At 38.6% G+C, this 20881-nt stretch overlaps 2 protein-coding genes across 2 annotated transcripts in view; one reads left to right on the forward strand and one right to left on the reverse strand.

Annotated features, from left to right (window-relative positions):
• The window catches only part of LOC144634636 (protein NDRG3-like), a 139426-nt gene that overhangs the window by 9609 nt on the left and 108936 nt on the right, over positions 1–20881 (forward strand). The window lies entirely within an intron of this gene.
• On the reverse strand, positions 82–14546 carry LOC144634561 (histone acetyltransferase KAT7-like). Its single transcript, XM_078493558.1, has 14 exons — positions 14412–14546; positions 11733–11880; positions 10436–10561; positions 10077–10189; positions 8761–9132; positions 6946–7059; positions 6107–6385; positions 5588–5764; positions 5117–5206; positions 4680–4820; positions 3973–4066; positions 3218–3364; positions 2158–2264; positions 82–1509 (listed from the first exon to the last, which is right to left on the reverse strand). Exons 1-14 carry the CDS (start codon positions 14424–14426, stop codon positions 1396–1398), a joined length of 2037 nt encoding a protein of 678 aa, XP_078349684.1. The 5' UTR covers positions 14427–14546; the 3' UTR covers positions 82–1395.

A 20881-nucleotide genomic window follows, 5' to 3' on the forward strand; every position in this document is an offset into this window, starting at 1 on the left:
TCTATGTAGTGCTACTTTTATAGACTTGTGAAATCCAATGAAAGCAGTTATCGCTTAGGATTGACTGGTATCACTCACATGTAAAATTAAACACTTTTATTTAGTAGCATCATTTAGCACAAAGCCTGGAAGGTATTTACATCTGGCGCAATTTATTTCATTTTAAAATGGGCATATAAAGTTGGCCAAAGAACTATGGGCAGAGCTGGCTTAAATGTACTACACAACCTTAACCATTATATACCATAAAAGCTCTATTACAACCCTCCCCCAGAGGCCTATTTCTTTCGCACACATTTATGGGGGAATGCTAAGTATAAAGCAGAGGTTATTAAGGTGGAGGTCTAACATAAATAGCACACATGAAAATACTGTAAATTATACAGCTGTAAGGGATAACACATCCGCACGAAAAGTAACAATAAAAAGAAAATCTAGGAGGATAACTCAAATAATTGACAGTTCTATCGCATCTAAAAACGACTGCGTGGGAGGCTAGAAAACCAATGAAAACTTTGTTGGCTCACTGGTTATCTAAGGTGCATCTTTCAAGTTTCATAATCTTCGTTAGTCGTGAGCATCGTTGTTTATTTAGCATTTATTCTTATAACTTTGGTGATTTATACCTTAGAAAACATCATTACGAGGTTCCCTTCAGTTTTAATGTAGTTTTGTATGTCAAAAAATGACGTAAAATATTGCGATATACATGTAAATCCTTTGAAAGAGAAGTTATCTGATAATCAGTTACAGTTTGTGTTAAAGATGTGTCTTATAAAACTGATGTTGCCATATTTTCAAGTGGGTATGTTCTGAATAAAGAAGCCAGTAAAAAAAAAATACACTACAGTGTTCAAAAGATGGGGATGTTTGTTATTTGTATCCTCTGCGTTGTAAGTGCCAGGTTACAAGCTGTTAATGACACAATCTCTAACCTTTCACTTACTCGTGTTTTCTACATCAAAGCTAAGGTTATTGTATAAATGTGACAAACATCTGAGGATGCAGGGTTTCCTTTAGGACTGTTCTCAAAGCCTTGCCTAATTTTAAGACCAGTTCTTTTAAGATCTGTACCCTCTCAGACCTAAAGATGTCATTAATCATGCTTTACCACATCTAGCGACTTTTATCTGTACTCTTTCGTTGTTATCAGTGATGACGGCATTAATATCTTAAAACATCAGGGGATTAAAGAGTCAAGCAGGGAGTTCATTTAAAGGATCGTATCTTATTTGCAGCAAAACGGTCTAGGACTTGCCTTTCTATGGGAGTGACACACCTGAACCCCATCAGAGGTCCGAACAAATGTCAATAAGAACAGTTTTGTAACCAACACTTCAAACATTTGTGTTTCGGCACGGTTTTGTGGTACTGTGAAATCTTAGGCCTGTCTTGTCACGTTTTATCATCTTGAATAGTTCTTGGGACCCAAGAAAGACACGTAGGATCAATTTCCTGGTAGCTGGCAGGCCTGGATGAAGCCTTCTTCTCATAATCATCAAACAGATCCTAAAATCAGTAAACATGTGTTAGGCATACTGTGTAACAAATTCTACTTAGAAGGACATTATAAGAGGATAAAAGAACAAGCTACTTTTGACTGACAAACATTTGTCAACTGAAATAGAGATACATTCAGCATTCCATACATTGTAGTGTTCAATTCTGAGAGCACTGGATTATTTTTGCTTTTTTTGTTCTACCCAGTCATTTCTTGTAAAGTTAAACTTGATTTTTGCTCAATCACGCTAAACAGGCAACAGACAACAGAAAAAAGATCCTGTCGATCCGCTGCCTGCATAAAGTGATGGCATCATCACTTAGACTTCATCGCTTAAAAATGATACATCTCAGCATAGTAAAACCTAAGACTTGGAATCTAAGGGCTACTGTAAGTACAGGGTGTATTGTAGTAATATATCTAACATAAGAGACACTGTTTCGTCGCATTTTCAGACACTAAGAAGACGGACGAAACTACAATATGCTGCAGAGTATTTATGACGAGATTTAAGGTGTTTGAAAATGCAATGAAACACTGTTGAAAATTATGAACATCTCAAGAGACCAAGCTCCACCCGGCCTGATGGGTCACTAAGTTCATTTTCCTTTCCACCTTCGACATTGTTATAAATGACTGCACAGAGTGACACTCACTGTAGCTCTAAGAATGACATGCTTTCCTTTCCAGTACTTTAGAATACCCAAATACTGTAGAGTGCTAATAATGTCACTTGGATGGAGTGCTGTTTCCTGGCTGATATCTGGGAATAATGAGAGAAGTAAAACAGCATGAGTGTAAATTCAATTGAACTATTTTCCAGTTTTCCAAGCTTTGCATACTAAATCATAAACCTGAGCCAATACAGGTCTTGTCACATGAAAAGTGTTTGATTTATAACGGCCTTATGGACTACATGCAGGCTTTTAGCCAGGTGGGAGTCCAGGAGTCCTATGGACGGCCACTTTTCAGAGAAAATAAATAAAAATTATGAATAACTGTATACAGAGGTATTTTTTAGCAAATTTGGAAATCTTTAATCGATACCTTTGCACTCATAACTGCAGTAAAACACCTTGCATTCTTCTCATGATCAGGCCCTCCTATGGGGACAGAGTCAGGCAAAAAAAATTTGGACTCCCACAGCCATATGTTAAATCCTGGCTGAAAGCCTGACTACATGTAGTGGTCTGTTAGGCCAGGGTACTCTTGGAAAAGGCACTTTTCACTCACAATGCCTTTCTTGGCCCAAAACAAGCTTTCAAAACAAATGGGTAACAGTTACTGACATATCGCAATTCATTTTGCATCACTTCACGTAATGGAATTATCCATACAGTCACTTACTTTTTTCAACCTGATACTCTACATGTGAGTTATAACCTTGGAGCCAATGTAACTTCCAATTATTTATTGGCATTAAGTGTCATTCTTATTATTTTATATCATTGACATCTGTTCAAAAACACTTCTAACAATTGACCAATGAACTGCATTGTTTTCACTGATGCTACATACTGATATTACATGTACCTCTGGCATGTTGCAAAATCTACTACCAAGCATTTTATGTTTTTAAGTCACAGTATGCAAAATTGGATTCATCGCAATCTGTTTTGACCATATGGATCCTCTTCAAATATATCAAAGGTTAATAAGTGCACAGTTTTTGTAGGAGTGTAACACTGGAACATAAATGCAAAATTGACTGCTCACCTTTAATGGAGATCCTGTCAAATCCAAAATTCTTGAGATATTTTAGCAAAATGCTTTTCCAATAACTGCGATAACTAATAAGTCCTAGATCTGATAGAGGTTTTTCAGGTGACCCAACTTTTCCTTCCACTTTTGATAGAAGATAACCTAATGAACACCAACACAACACAAATTTATTAGAGAAGCTTATTAATGATTAAATAAATTGTTGCTTTTTTGGCATTCGACCCCTTTTTCATGCAAATTGGTGAGCTCATGACCAACTAAAGTAACTTAATACAATCACATGGTGGTCGCCGTTTTGGGCCCCAGGTTGCAGTAAGGCAGAAAGTTCCAAACTATTTGCAGAGTTGACTGATTTTCTCCTAGGCCCAGTGTGACTGGCCCATATAACACTGGAAAATTATTAGCACTGATAACAGTGATGGTGATGACTCAACACATCTTAATAGCATGAGTGATGTAACACAGTTGATTCTCTCTAAAACAAACACCATCATGACACATCCTAACTGTCCACTGTTCAGTAACAGTAAAATGACTGAAAAACAGCAGTGACAGGACCAACACCAGGTGTCCGTCTAAGATTGAATTGTCCCCCTTATAGAGGTGTTCGTTAAGAAAGAGTTGACTGTAAAGCAGGACGTATAAAAATCCACAAGGTTACCCCTGTATTCCAACATTTGGTTTTAATGGGTGTGTTAATTAGAAGCAACTTATAAATATTAATAAATTGTAAAAAAACAATGACTTACTGAAGTCAATTAGCATTTTTCCATATCCTTGTTTCATGTACATTGGCAAGGTAAGTATACATGAGACATTGTAATTCAAAAAAGACTTCTTTTCCTTCAAGTTGATAAACCAAAAACAGTAAGTAAATATTAAGTCAATATTATATATTTAGCAAAACTGAGGCTGCATGTATCACTGTACATGATTCAATATTTTCCTTCGCTGCACATTACCAGCACAGTATTATGGAAATATGAAGCTAAAAAAGGTATGGGTTTTTTGCAATGTGCCCTCAACTATGAAATAGCCTGCTGGTAAATACATGTAGTTAAACACTTCTTTTCAAAACGAATTTGTGTTCCACAAATCCTTTCCTCCTCCCCCCCCCCCCTCTCTCCCTCCCCTGCCCCCCAGGTATTAATATTGCAATGTTAACAGTTTTTTTTAGTTGTTTGAATTCAGAGTTAATTAACATTAATCCAGGATTAAATGTTGAACAGTGTTCTAATTTATCTTGCATAGGTAAGTAAGGTAGGTAAAGTCTGCATTTGAGCCTAGTGGCCCATCAGGCAGGAGCCTTTCCCAGTTTCAATAGCTTGACATTCATGAATGCTTATCCTGGATAAGCTTTATCATGTTTTGAACACGACAAAGTTTTTACAAAAGGAACATAATACCAAAATCAGTTGGGCAATAGTATTTTACAGGGAACAATGTTATGTCTCACCTTTGAAAAGTAGCCAATCATGTGACACCCTGTAGAGTCTGCTACCGTCATAACATAAAACAGGAAGGGTTCCACATCGTAGTACAGAGTCTTGTGATCAAGAAATAACTTGGCCAATAAACACAAGTTTTGGCAGTAAACCTGAGTCCCAAATCATGTTATTAGTGTTAGTACGATTGCAATGTGTGTACATTTAACATGATAGTGGTGACAGACTACATTGCTCCAAAATAACTAAAAATGTAGCGACAATCTTGTTCCAGAGCATTGACAGCCGACAGAAACTAGCACTGAAAGGGTGTGTATTTGCGACAGCAGGTGACAGCTGGGTTGGAAATGAGTGACAAAGTGACATCAGAAACCCCCTTGGAAGGCCTCACCTAACGGGTACAAAACATTCAGCATGTTTGTGAGTTCAGAACAAAATAATGACTGACCTTGTGGTTTTTTCCATCCACTTCAAATATAGAGAGGCCATTCTTTCGGTATATTTCTTCTCCTGGTGGATATCTGCTGTTGCATTTAGCCTAAACAAATAAGCTTTAAATGATAAACATTTCTCTTATACTGTACATTATGTACATCAATACAAAGTTATGCATAGCTATATTCCTTTGCCACATAGGAAAATTAATATTGGGTGAACCACTATTTTTTTAAAAGATATGAATCCAATCCAATCCCTAATAACCCTGAAAAATTATTTAACCAAGGTACCTTGATTAAAAAAAATTGACCTGAATTTAAATTTGACCTGTAAGATAAACATGATTGTTTGTAAAATCACAGTATTTGTATGGAGATCCAATGTATATCAAATGATTTCCATATGAAATTCATGTTTTTTTTTGCTTTAACTACAGTTGCCATTACCAGCAAGCAGAAAGAAGACTGTTGGTGATACTTACCACATGCCTTCTAAGAACAGTTTGGCTTTTCATGTACTTGAGGCAGAATTCGCATAAGTATATTTTGCGTAGTCTCTGGAATTCCTCAGGATAAGGCGAAGAGTACCAAGTATCTATCTCAAACGAACCAAACTCAATAGAGCGGCTTCCAGATCTACCATTTAATGGTAAAAGTTCCTACAAATACAGAACTTAATTTATCATATGTACAACACACCATGTATAATATATAGACCATGAGCACACCCGCTTTTTTTCTTAGCCCATCAGAGTGAAGCACTTGTAAGCCACTAGCTCTTTTTTTGCATAATTGGCTCCATGTTCTATGGACTAAGAAAAAAGGTGTTGCTCATAGTCTATAAGAATGAAATTCTGAATTTGTTGCAACTTATACACCCCTGCTTTTGTACATGATTGTTTAATTTGTACTTCCCCCAGAATAAGACACCACCTCCAGTTTTAATTTCTTTTAATTCTACATTAAAATTATTAGCTTAGAAATAATATCATTGTACGTACCTCTTCATTAGCCTGTATGGATTTTGTCCAAGCCTCTTTAAACAATGAAAAATCAGCATCTGATGCTATTTCTTTGAGAGCCTCTTCATCAAGTTGTTCAATAACTGCAGTACTACTTCTATCTGATTCACAAGGCTGTCCTGGAGTGTTCTGGAAACATTCACTTGATAACATGCTGATCTTTTTGTCATTGCTTTTCTGTACAGTGTGCTCCTCTGGCGTAATCTCCTTGCTTGTTACAGCTGCACGTATCTTTTCTGGCATAAAGGACAGCTGAACCTGCAACCACACAGCAGCGAAATTGATTAGTGCGAGGTGGCTAGAAAGGTATTAATCGTAAATGAAGAATCTTGTTCCAATCAGGTTTCACTAAAGCTTTTGTATCACATTATCATTACGGTAACTTCTTTGCAAATTCTGTTAAATTTGGTATTGTTGGGATGTCACGATGTGCATTTACAGCTTTGTTTAAAGAATGGAGAGTAATGGTTTCTAATTATTGTCATTTCCAGAACCTGTATAATGTACACAGTCAACCCTCTTTTAACAGACACCTCTACAAGATTGACACCTCTGTAATATGGACACCTTACAAGTGTGGTCCCGTCTCTACCGTTTTTTAGTCATTAAAATGTTTACTGTAACTTAGCTCCCTATAAGACGGACACCTCTCTAAGATGGAAACTTGGAGCTGGTCAAGACGGTGTGTTTTAGAGAGAGTAGACTGTTGTGTACATTTTTAGAATAGGAATACACTAAGCCAAGAAATGTGTTAGCTGTGTTATAATCTTTACAATCATGTACACTTAACATGTAGTTCACACTTTTAATCAACTGACTTTGTTTCTCAATGTCTTCTTGGGTAGCTCATCCATGCCAGGTGAAATGCTTGCTTTAACCTTTGCTTGCTTGGGAGTGACTACCAGCTCCTTTTCTTTTTCCTTTGCCTTCTCCTGTTGGCAAAATAAAAAACAACAAACAATCTCATAAGTCGAACATTATTCAATAATAAAATATGCGGGAATGAGTTATAAGCAAAATACCGGTAAGCTAAAATTAAGGTTGATAACAGGTTATGATTTCCTCGGCTACCAATGAAAATTACCACAATTTGTTTATCAATGATTAGGCATTTTGTTTGATACCATATTTGTAGCAGTAACTGATAAATGTTTGTAGCACTGCGGGAATGAGTTATAAGCAAAATACCGGTAAGCTAAAATTAAGGTTGTTAACAGGTTATGATTTCCTCGGCTATTAATGAAAATTACCACAATTTGTTCATCAATGATTAGGCATTTTGTTTGATACCATATTTGTAGCAGTAACTGATAAATGTTTGTAGCACTGACCCATAAAAGTATGAGAGCTGGTAAGTGCTGGAACCTGTTGTAAGCCTCCTCAAACAAATTAATGTACACACATAAATAAAGCAAAGCAGGGTTTGTAACCTTTTCACAAAGAAGTTCCCAGGACTTTTCCAGGACTCAGATTGATTTCTCCAGGACTCCAAAATTCACATTAACCCTTTCACTGAGGGTAATAAAAGGGAATTTTTGTGATCCGTGATCTGCCCCTTTTTTCCGCCGTGAAATGGCTTTTTTTCTCGTGAATAGTGATTTCTATAGTAGCCGTGAACCGTGATTTTCTAAACTTATTTTTCGTGAAATGAAAAATAGATGTTTATTTCGCCGTGAACCGTGATTTATATAAGGTTTTTTGTTATTTTCGACATCTGTCATTATGTAATGAAAACAAAAATAATATTGCGTGATGTGACAGGAGAGTGGATTTTGGGAGCACCGCTCTCGAATCAGCAAAACAAATGACAAAGTGGTCAGCTTTTTACTTTACACACACGACATCTTATTATCCTGTGCCCTCATTACAAATTCATCTTCAAGATTTTCTGAGAATGTCGCAACAAAGCCTCCCTTTCATGAATTCAGCAGAGCAAGATATGATGAGGAACTGGGCACACACATGGTGCTTAAGATAATGCACCGTCCAATAAGAAACCACCAAGTATAAAGCTGGAACTCTTCCTCTAAATATGTATCAGACCGCTACCCATCAAGGAGAACGGTTAGAATTCGAAGAACAACCTGATTATCATAGGATGAGGGAAGAGATGGCGCGTCTACATTGAGGGACACAGGAGGCAATCAGCAATCCAAATACATGTACGATAACTACTCATCCGAAAGCGATCCTGATTTTATAGTGGAGGAAGATGGTGCTGTTCATCATACATAGAAGGCAGAGCTTGGTTTCCTTTTTGAAGCACCCAGAACGCGAGGCGGACATATAGTGAAAACCTCAAACAAGGCTTTGCTTTTGATGTAACTTTTCAAAATGTAACGGTATGCTACTTATGTCAGAAAAACCCTTTTTTTATCGTGACTTCAGCGTAAAATGTTATTATTAACATTCATGAATTGTGAAAGGGCCAATTTATTTTTCCTGAAATATGATCAATACCCTCCCCCCCCCCCTCTTTACCACCCTCTTTCTCAGTAATATAATTTGACCAGAATGAAATTTTCTTAGAGAGTTACAAAGTAGTTATAAAAAACACCTTTAAAACCAAAAGTAAAGAGATTAACCATTAATGTTTCCAGGACTGACTACTTTATTTGATATTTAATACAAACCTTGCACTCTTTTGGTGTCATGTTATGATATTTTGGACAACCAGAAATAGTATGATGCATTTCAAATTTGCCTGTCATGTGACCTTGCCCATCACAGCCCAAAGTGGGACACTTCTTCAGTCTTTTTGCATGCTGTTTTTCTTTGACATCAGTCTTGGGTAATGTTGATTGTGAACTTTCTGATTCATAGTCAGTTTGAGATATTTCTAATGATGGCTGGATCTTCCTTGGTCGACCTCGTTTTTTCTTTCCAACACTAGAACTGTTTACTGATACACAGTCAGGACACATTGCGGTGCCTTGCATTCCAACTTGTTGAGGAGGAACACATAATGAGTGGAATCCCTTGTCACAGCTTTCACACACCTTCAGCTGTCAAAATACAAGAGGTGTAGTAACCACAACAGTACTGATTCTAATAGCTCCTTGCCCAGGGTGGGGGATATATAAGTGGTTAGGTGTTTAATAAAGATTTTGGCAATTTTTCCACAAGTTTGTTGTTATAAGGTTTCATTTATAAATACTGAATCCCTGTCAGCATATACATTTTCCCAGTACCTAGCTAAGCACTTTGTTATATCATGTATTCTCAACTGAAACGGGACCCCCTGTTCAGTTATTACCATGTGTTTAGCCTTTATGCCGTAAAATTCCGGTTACAAGCCCTCACGCTTATAAGACCCCGGTTATAGGCCCATCTATCTGGAAACAACAACAAAAATATATCCGATTATAAACCCTCCCGGATATAAGCCCCCCTCTGCCAGACAGGGTTCGTACACTTTTTCAGGTCAAAAATTCAAGGACTTTTCAAGGACTTTCCAAGACCGTTCTTGGAAATTCCAAGGACTTTTTTCATGAAATTTACCCAAGGGTTTTCAAGGGTTTTCAAGATGCATATGAACCCTGGTCCGATGACAGTACTGAACAGGGCTGAATGGTGCTTTATTATGCGTTTTTAACTTAAAAATGTTTCAAAATGTTTTGTTTATTCTGCTTATAAGCCCTCCCGGATATAAGCCCCTCGGTTTATAAGCCCACCCAAAACCCCTTACGAAGTTGTTTAAGCCCAGGGCTTATAACGGGAATTTTAGGGTATTTTTAATTTGCATTGTTAGTTAGTGTTAGACCTGATTTTGGACAGACAATGAATCAATTGGAAACATCAGGATTCCATTGAACATAGGAGGTACAAGATATAAGTGTTAATTTTTTAAACTACAGCAAAAACCTTTCTGATCATTAATAGACCGTTAATTGATCCAGTTGATGGCATGTTTTATTTTAATAATACAAACGCTAAAGTAAGAGCTTACCTCACTTTCAGCTGCATTGCATACATAACAAGTTTTGCACTCTTTGCATTGCCACAAAGAACTGTCTAACCTGGGACAGACAGTACTGGATATGTTCCAACATGATCTGTGCCCTAACAACAACCACATTAAAATCGTTTAAGTATGAATAATACCCTGTGAAAACTTAACCATAGAACAGTACATGTTATGGTGTGACAATAATGTTGTACTGTGGCTACTTGTTGAATGAATGTTTATTTGAGAAATCAATTCTCACTAACTGGCCGTAGTTACAATTTTTACAGTAAAACAAAAGGAATAACAATTTGTAGGCCAACAGATACAGTCACATGTCAGTTTGATACATGTAGTCTTACCAGCAGTTTTACAATTTGAACATTCTAAGAGCTCCTGTTCATCCTCAAAACCATGACAAATGATACAATCTTGTTGGTTATCATCTGAAGTGCTTCTTGAATTAAGTCTGGTGGATCTTCTTTTTGCTTTCAAAATAAAAATTAATTACAGTTTTTTGTAATATTAAGTACACAACTTACAATTAATTCACACAAGAAAATTACTTAGCTTAGATGACGATCATTAACTGTTTTATATACGGCCATCAGTGAACCTCAATATAACAAATTGTTATCTGAGCCAAAGGAACAGAAAAAATGTTCACTTAAAGGTTTCCCTGTATTGAGGTTCTTTTGCTATATAATATATTTTACTATTACTGGGAAGGAGAATATTAACACAAACTGAAAATGCAGAGGGCCATTTGATGCATGTACTACACACCACTTAAAGAGTAGAAAAAACAACTTAAATTACAAGGCTAGTATGTCAGACATGAAAATAGGCAGGGTTTTTTTCGACTAAAATAATATTGCCGGTACTAGTCTTCTACAGGGCCAGAGTAGGAGACTGAAATAATAATAAAACAGAGCTCTTAAAATTTGAATACACTATCTCACTATTTTAACTCCAACAAGCGCAGGGGGAATAGTTTTTTTATTAAAAACACCCAAAGAAATGCAACTCCCAGTGGTTCTTGTTGATGTGGTATATGAGCTCATGTATACCATGGCCTGTAAACCAATCAAAACTCAGGAATTGCAATATACCATGGCTAGTTTTTAATAAGATTTGATAAGTAGAATATTCTTTTACAGGTAATCAGGATTTATGGTGATGGGGAGGTGTGAATGCAAAAACCCAAAAAATCCCTCAGACTTCAAGCAAAACCCCAAAAAATCCCAAGCCAAAGTAAACCCCAAAATATCCCATGCTGAACTCCTAAGGTTGCTAGCACACAAGGGGAGGAACATTCATGAAATGACACATTTCAACAAAGAAGACCCAAGCAAAAGAGATAAAGTGCTTATAAAAAACCTAGTAAAATCTGATACTAGCCAAAATTATCTTGCCCAAGAAAAAAAAAAAGATTCCAGCAAACTGTCAACAAATTCTATAAGCTACATGTACACTGTGATGGACAGGTGCTCTATCTAGTGTTCACACCTAGTGTTAGACCAACACTAAAATAAAATAAAAACATACTCTACTTGAAGAAAATAAATGTTAATTTATGGAGACTATTTTGTATTTAAACTTGTAAGTTTGACAAAAATAAATAATATGAATCTTTCATTCCTCCACTGTCATACAAACCTTTTGGCACTTTCTGATTTCTCAGTGGATAACTTGGTCTTTTACTGGGTGAAGGGCTTCTTGTTGCATCACTATTACTGTCAGAAATCTCCACTACATCAACCTCAAAATCTGAGTCATCTGATAAATCATTGCTCACTTGTAATCGCTAAACAAAGGAAAACAGTCACTGAATAGTAGGCCTCATTTTTACAAACAGAGCAGATGGCTTGCGGTTTGTGTTTGTTGCCAAGATGCTATCCTAGCCTTTTGATTGGAAAATCTTCACGAAAGAATATTTGTGAATAATTTAGTTAAAAGAGGTCACCCTATTGGGCTCCTTGCTGTAACAGGCTATAGTTGAACGTTGTTAGCTTTAAATTTATAATATACAGTAAAAACCCGCGAGTAAGAACCTTAGTTTTAAGAACCTGCCTTCTTTTTAAGAAACTCTTTAGCCTAAAATTTTCAGCTCAAAAACCAATAACTACCGGTATGATATTACGACATTTACTGACCAAGACAGGGACGAACCTAACGACAGAGAGGGAGTGATTAAATGCTCCAACTGGCAGGCCTCGTTCATCGGGGAGACTGGTAGAAACCTTAACACAAGACTGCCTCAACACAAACAATTGAGAAGAAATGGTGATTTCAACAATCACATTTCTGAACACCATCGACTTACTAACCCCAAATTTGACAGGGACTCCACTGAACTATTTTTAACAACTGACTTTGAAAAGCATAAACACAAACTTAAAACAAACGCCTATCAACAGATGTCAGCAACTACCGGTGGCTTACAAACGAGTTATTCACTACATAAACATATTGACACGAGTCTTACAGCCAATAACATCACGGCTAATAAACTGACCACTCAAATTCAACAGACCATAGGAGACCCAAGCGTGAATGTAGGGACTGGTACTGAAAATTGAAACTAATCAAAAGCATATGTATTTTACTGAATAAAGTTTATTAAACATTGCCTGGTGTTATTTTTTGTCATTCTACCGAGTTTCAGCGAGATTTGAGCGATTTTAGGTTTTTAACCCTACAGCGTTATAATAAGTGACAAGGTAGGAGACTTTGACGAGTTTAACTTCAAAACACGCTTTGTAAACGACTCAAATTTTCACACGAAATGACATTCACTCGTATTGCTACTCACTCAACTCAAAGGTTAATGCCTCCAGATTCACTCCATGCAATCCAACTGAACACACTTCGCGATCTCACGGCGCAAAAGAATGGAAGAGATGAAATATCGAGCAAGAAAACGACGCCAAAAATGCGTGACGACCGAAAGTTGCCACAAATGCTGTCGCCATTCGCGGCCGAGACTGAGTACGAGTTTCAAATGATACCTCACTCGGGGAGGGACAGGGATTTTATCGTACGACTGATTTTAGGATAAAAATGAAGCTTTAATGGATTGTCATGGCAATTTAACATTAAAAATCACTGCTTAAAAGTTTTACGGGAAAGCAACGCGATAATTAAATATCAGTATGGTGTTAATTAATTAAATATCATACATACCTGGCCATAATGAAAAAAATTCATCCCCGAAAATTTGTTTTCTATCCGGAGCAAAAGTGCTTCGCTTTCCCGCCATTTGGCGCTAACGTCATGACCAATTCTGCCTTTACCCGTAGAGGGGCGAGACAAAGTTTGTCGTACGATAAAATCCCTGTCCCTCCCCGAGTGAGGTATCATTTGAAACTCGTACTCAGTCTCGGCCACGAATGGCGTCAGCATTTGTGGCAACTTTCGGTCGTCACGCATTTTTGGCGTCGTTTTCTTGCTCGATATTTCATCTCTTCCATTCTTTTGCACCGTGAGATCGCGAAGTGTGTTCAGTTGGATTGCATGGAGTGAATCTGGAGGCATTAACCTTTGAGTTGAGTGAGTAGCAATACGAGTGAATGTCATTTCGTGTGAAAATTCGAGTCGTTTACAAAGCGTGTTTTGAAGTTAAACTCGTCAAAGTCTCCTACCTTGTCACTCATTATAACGCTGTAGGGTTAAAAACCTAAAATCGCTCAAATCTCGCTGAAACTCGGTAGAATGACAAAAAATAACACCAGGCAATGTTTAATAAACTTTATTCAGTAAAATACATATGCTTTTGATTAGTTTCAATTTTCAGTACCAGTCCCTACATTCACGCTTGGGTCTCCTATGAACAGACCAGACTTATAACATCATCGACTGACAACAACTTTTCATGATCATGACTTGTGCTCAGGCTGTCGAAACGTCAGTCACCAACAACAGTTCTTCTCAGAACTACTCTCACCCGGACGATCACACTATACGACTTATCAATTAAAAATGTAACTAAATTTGGGAAATAAGATAAGTCGACATTCTCGATCCTCTTTGGAGACACCTGGGAGCCTTATCACTCCAGTAGCAATGTAAATACCAATGTTGAAAATTATAAAATATTATTGATATAATCACAAAATGTATATAAAAGGAAAAGGCCGAATGCCACTAAAAACTCTTTAATAGCCTCAATAACCTCATTTACGTAAGAACCTGTCAAGGCTAACTTGGGAAAATGCGGGTTCTTACTTGCGGGTTTTTACTCCCTTTACTTTACTGCAGCAGTTTAAGCTTATAATTATTCCGCGCCGCTCGTGTCTAAGGGCTGTCTGAAGGCATATTTCTGAAACATTCTCTTACCTTTCGTTTTGGCATAATGATCCGAGATTCAGCACCTGAAAAGAAGATAAAACAACGGTGAAAATACAGCTCTATTTCATGTACATGTTGATTGTTCCTTTCAGTAGCTAGAAGTCGTCCGCCATCTTGGATGAGTCCTTTGATCAGCACTTGATGTAAGCCATTACATATTGTCGCCATGAAAGAGCGAAGCGCGCGAGTGACGTCACGACGCACACAGAAATGGCGGGTGATTTTCCTGAAACACTTTGTAAAACAGCGGGTGTTCCTAAAACACTTTTTTTAAATGAAAACTTCGCCTAGATTCCCTCTGTTTCTCTCAGAATACACTGATGCTTTCTGAGCCTCGGGGGTGGGGTATTTAAACCTCGCGCGCTTCGCTATTTTTGCGACTTTTTTTGCTTGTTTACAAGCGAAAATAGGAGAATAGCAGTTATGTTAGGGAAAATTTGGAACATTCTTGTCTACTCTCAAGGGACTTTTTTAATTTCTCAAGGGAATATTTTAATTTCTCAAGGGATTACTTTCCGCTGTGGGTGATCACGCGATCTCGTGGAAAAAACGTGACTTGTCACATTTACAAACGTTATATAACAATGTTAAAAGTGACATGTCAGCTTTCTTATCTCAACGCACGTGTGACTGAAAGGCGATCTATAAAAAGCGTCGCACAAACAATGGATTGCGTAACTAAAACACGAATAAATAGCCACTAGCACTTACATCGTTTAAAAATTACAAACGTCAAGAATAAACCATACCAAAAAACTTGCTCTTTTCAAAGATATTATTGAAGTTAAAACAAATGCAAGAGATGGGGGCTTCTTTTAAGGCTTCTTTTTTAGGCCAAATTTGGTCGCTACAAGCGCCCATTCTATTTCGTCATCAGCCTAGGTCGTTAGGGACGTGACCTCGCGTTGACATTAATGTTGCATGAATCGGCTTTACAACATGCGATCGTATCTACGCAGTTCGAGTGGAATTCCAGTCAAAGACAGCAAAATTCCTTCGTATTTCATCTTCAAATATAATTCGATAGCATTCACTGTATATATGGCTTTTGTTTAATCCTTCTTGGAAGCCCACGAAGAAGCTGTCTTGATATCCGACCCTCGCATAGACTGTCCACAGCCCTCTATTTTTCGTGTTTTTCGATCGATGAGCGCTCGGTGAGAACGGCAAGAGACCTGGACGCCAGCACAAAACAGAAGAAGCAAGAGGGTGGGGGGCGGGTAAGGGGGCGGGGAGCGAAAAAACGCCTGACTCGTCCCCAGTCGTCTTCATACAGCACGCGGCAAATATACAGCGGAGGGAGAGATTGCCGCGTGCTATATGAAGACGACTGGGGACGAGTCAGAAAAAACGCAGCTTGAGTGTATCGATTAGATTACGCAATGTTTTCTCCGACAGTAGTCGGAAATATCCGTATTTTTTTCGAGAGCAATCGTAACGATACGGCCTTGAACACATTGAACAGCGGTCTACCTATAACAATTCAAATATGGCGTCACAAAAACAAAGCGTCGAACGCATATTTTGCTGTTTCATTTGCTAATTTCGCTGCCGTGATCGACTGCCTCGAAAGGTCCTTGCAATTTTAAAGTATAGAATTGTCAGATCTCGGTGAAATTTGCACTGTTTATTTGTGTAATGTTGAGGAATATGTGTATAAATACCCGGCGCGGACGAGCCATTTTTGACAAAATTATATGGCTGCATTTCCTCCGCGAAGATAGGAAATTGTTAAACTAAACTACAAAGCAACCGTAATGATAAGTTCGAAGAACAATGCACAGGATAAACCTTCGACTCATACTTCATGCAAAAAAAGTCGGTATCTCGAAGAGACTTTGATTTATACCCACAATATCCATGATAGCCATAGCCACGTTTTCCACCAAAAAACGTTACTAAATGTAAATTTAAGTGAAGGGTCAAGGGTAGAAGAAAGAAAATTAGTTTTGGAACACCACCAGACGGTTGAGCTCCAAATTTTTTTTTTGAAAAAATCACCCAAAAGTTTTCAAAACACCCTCAAACATAGATTTATGGGATGAGCATAGGGTTTTTGCATTGCTTGAAAGTTGAAACGCGAACGACATATTTCCAGTAATGGCCTTTACGTTAAGACTCCCCCCCCCCCCCCTCCCACTCAATAGGTCAACAAGACGAGAAAATGAAAGGCTCTAAGGCGCGCGAACAAGGCAAGGGGACACGCCCAGGGAGTAGTCTGACAGACTAAACCAAGACACCAGTGACGTCACCGATCAAAGCCACGGATATATGCAATAAACTAACTTAGCCAGTGCTATTCACGTAGAATGAAGGGTTACTCGGCTGATACCTTGCCTTATGTGCTCATTTGCCAGTGGCCGCCTAGCATTAATTTCTACAGTGACCAGCTAAATACTCTGTCTAAAAGTAATATTACACTACTTCATCTAGCCTGGGTGCCCGGGCTGGGCCTGGATGCCAGAGGCTTTTCATGAGCAATTTCCAGTTTGAGTCAAAACGAAAAACCGTACTCTGGTAGCCAGATAATACTGTACTGTTTACGAGTTAAAGGTGCCGGGTCGTTATACGGTGAGAAGTGAGAGTGGTTCAATAGCAGAAGTTAGTCATCTTGCATTCGTTTTCAAAGCGCTGTTTCGCGTCTTTAAGTGAGGTCTCATGTTCAAAGCATTGTTTTGCGTCTTTTCAAGTATGTACAATGAGTTAAGAAAGGTTTTGTGTTCATATCGTTGGTTCGCGTATCAGAGTAATGAGCCGGACGCGAGGTTTAATGTTTAAAGCCTGGGTAAGCGTCTTCAGTCACAAGTATGGATCAAAGAGATAAGTCTGGACATTTTTTGTTGCTGATGATTGGCAGTGAAACTTGACCTGACGAGTACATATTTACGCTACCCCCCCCCCCCTTCCCCGCTAGTGCAGCATATATAATTGCATGCCGCAATTTTCCGACCAGTCTGATACGCAATGAATGAAACACATTTTAGTGGCATTTCGGCTCTCACATCGAAACGCTTAGGTTAGCGTTCCAAAACGCTTTTCGACCTAGGTGCCAATCCATTCATTCATTGACAGCCTTGCCATAGCCATGATAAAAACAAATGTAATCAAGGAATTTCGGTGCAGGAACGATGTGGGAGAACTGAGATGTTTGGGTGGGTTTGGAAAATTGTGCGTACCTCAGAAAAAATCCTGCCCACGCCTCTAGCTCTGTGGTGTAAGGTTTTGTCTAATGTTTTGTGGAACAACGTTTCTTTATTGCGACATTTTGTCCTTTTAAAAATTACTCCAGAGGGAGCAGCCCCCGGACCCCCTTGTTGGCTCACGCTTGCGCGATAGGGTTTTAGCCTCCCCCTCTCCCACCACCACCACTCAAATTCTAACTGCGTGGTCCATGTGCCTTCAACGGTATACTGATCGACTTTGTTCCAACTACAGAACCTCAAAACACCAACATGCACTCTTGAAACATTAACAACACCAAAGAAACAGAAAAAATCCATCAAAAACAATTTTATTTCTTTAATAACATCACGAGTTTTCTTAATTTATTTCAACCCAGTTGATCAAGCAAAAAAAGAAAAGTAAGATAATTCAATTAACAGAATTTATGCATCAGTCAATTGAAACCCCGGCCCCCCGACCCCCGGGACTTAGCGGGGATTTAACGCGTCCAATGCCGGGATTTAACGCACTTTTAACGGCGCGTTGGCCCCGGTGGGCGGTGGTTTTAACGAAAAGGCAGTAGACCGGGGCCGGGGAGCGGTGATTTAACAGAACGCGATCACCTGAAGCGGGGACGGCAGCCGGGATATAACATAAAGGACTAAATGTTTTTCTCAAATGTTCGTTCTGAGAAATCCGTTCTAAGAAGTCTTTACGCTTCTCCCTTGATGAAGCCTTTCGTGACGCCTGGGTTTGTATTTAATGTGTTCGCACCGATAAAAATAGACTCCTTGTACTTGGAATCTGCCACCTTTGTACACTATCGTCTCCAAGAAAGTAGTTTCTGTTTCTGAGGTTTTAGCAGTGAATGATATCGTAGGTTGAAAGCTGTTTACCTTTAGAAGAAATTCTTCTATTTTGTCTCTTCTTGTGTCCCACATCAGTTGAAAAGACGTCGTCAATAAATCGTTTCCAAAGGATAGGCTTATTGCTACTTGTCTGAGTATTTCGTTTTCTATTTTGGCCATGAAGATGACAGCAGAAGCTGCGTCGATTGTCGTGCCCATGGATGTTTGATGCGGTTAAAGATAATATTTTCCACCTAATTGGAACGAGCTTTCTTGAAAGATCACACTGACTGAGCATCTCTCTTACAAACGTGTTAGGTACGGGAGGGTTTCCTTGATGAATTTCTTCGTATGCTTCGCATTCAGTGTTAATGAGACAAGGAAGGCTTTTTTAGGCTGTTTTAGTGTAATCTTCTCAATGAAGTTATTAAAGTCTGTCGCACGAAGCTTGTCGCTGTGCTATTGGCTGAAGTAGATGGTCAACAAAAGCTGAAATACGTTCTGTAGGGCAACCACACCCCGATATTATGGGTCTTCCGGTAGGTGTGTTCATAATGGCTAATTTCGGGTTTGAAATTTGACAAATTTGTTTCTCTGACCAAGAAAAACGATTTTTAATAGGTTTTTGGCGGAAAGAAACTACATCAGGTTTCTTTCCTACCTCATAACTATATATGGACAATAAATGAAAGAAATAGTTTTTTCAACTTCTGCAATGAAATCAAGATATGTGTCCGGTTTTTCCTGAAAGTCGATTCGGATGCTCCCGCTATGCGGGGCTTTTAACAGACGTCTTGACCCCTAGGGCGGGAAAATAAGCCGGGTTTTAACACTTGGTAAATGTTAAATTCCCCGGTAAGTCCCGGGGGTCGGGGGGCCGGGGTTTCAATTGACTGATGCATTAAAGGGACTTTGAAAAGGGAATTGGCGAGGGGTGATTAAATAGGGGATTTGAAGAAGGGTCTTCCTTTGAAATGAGGGTTTTAACGAGGGGCTTGAAAGAAGTGGGAGTTAATGAAAGCGGGATTAAAAAAGGGGGTTTGAAAAGGGATTTATAAGGGGGTCTTTGAAATGGGGTTTTTCGAAAGGGGGTCTTCAAAAGGGTGCTTTAAAAAGGGTCTTTATAAGGTTATTTGAAATAGGCTCTTAAAAAAGGTTCTTTGAAAAAGGGGTTTTGAAAAGGGAACTTGATCAAAACGGGTGAAATACAACAAAAAATAAAGATAAATCAATAAAAAAAGAAATCAATAAAACAGCGCAGTTCGCCAAGTCATTTAAATACGAATCTTGCGGACCTTGGTGGTTTTTGGTCCCCCACGCCTAAATTTTGACAAGAAGCTTGACAGTGTAGATTTCTTCTCAGTTTGTTTTACGGTCTCCTCCCAGGCTTTACCATCTGTCAAATTTACGATTACTTCCTCCTTGATGGGAACGCTACTGGAACCGGGGACATCGTCTTCATCAAAGGACAGGCCAAATGATGATCCGTTGGCAGCGCACACGTTATAATTGTCTGTGTTGGGTAAAGTCAGAACGTTGAGAAATGCTGACGGATTCTTGCCGAATGATGATGAAGACTCTTCAGTTTCATTATTTTTACCCAGTTTAATTTCCTTTCCTGTCTTGGTGTCCCACTTCTGGACTGAAGTCCTGAATGTCACATTACCGTCTTCCTCCACGACCTCTGTTGACTCAGTATAGCAGGTCTCCTCCATGCTGTACTTGACTGCTGTACGCGGCGGTTCTTGTGGTGCTGGCGCGACTTTGTTTCTTCTAAACGTTGTTTTTCGTCGTTTGCCCAAGCTTCCACTGTTTTCTGTTTTGTCGCTGACCCCAGCAGGCAAGCTCATCAGATCGAGAAAGTCATTCTCATCGACGGCTTCAAGTTTTTTCACCTTTGTTTTACGAACAATGCGGACTCCGAATCGACTGCTGTTCGTTCTTTCAAAAGATATTTCACGAAATAATCGAGACATCTTTGCGTTCGTCTTTTCCCTCTTTTTTCATTAACCCTTTGATGACGTCAGTGTGCGTAATAATTGCTTTTCGGGCTGATGAAAAAGCGCGCGCAGATTTATCTTTTTATTTAACAATTAGACTACGGGCCCGAGTTTTAAAATAAGCGAATAGAAAACTAGGGCGAGTAGTCTAATTGTTTTAGTAGACACTCTAAAAGATTTTAATCCGAAGTCTACATTTTTATGCTTTAGGAGCATACATATTGTGTGCAGACGTCTTCTTTCTTCACTGAAGCAAATCATACTAACTATGAACAGAAGACAAATCAGGTCTGCACACAAGCAATTCCAAAGGAAGTCACAGGCAACCCATACATCACATAAGGGAATGAATCAACGCGTCTTTTGGCGACCGCTTGAATTGAAAATCGAGAATAGTAGTTTTCGCTGAAAGATAAGAGTCGCCAGTTGAACGTAATTGTCTAAAACA

The sequence above is a fragment of the Oculina patagonica genome, chromosome 13 (genome assembly GCF_052425735.1).
Source record: "Oculina patagonica isolate OP01 chromosome 13, crgOcupat, whole genome shotgun sequence".
NCBI lineage: Eukaryota > Metazoa > Cnidaria > Anthozoa > Scleractinia > Oculinidae > Oculina > Oculina patagonica.

Excerpts from the sequence above, each read along its gene's own strand:
- LOC144634561 (XM_078493558.1), bottom strand. Across the intron at positions 9,133-10,076 it reads GCAATGCAGCTGAAAGTGAG|CTGAAGGTGTGTGAAAGCTG; the intron begins GTAAGCTCTTAC and ends GTATTTTGACAG. Across the intron at positions 3,365-3,972 it reads AAAAATGCTAATTGACTTCA|GTTATCTTCTATCAAAAGTG; the intron begins GTAAGTCATTGT and ends GGTGTTCATTAG.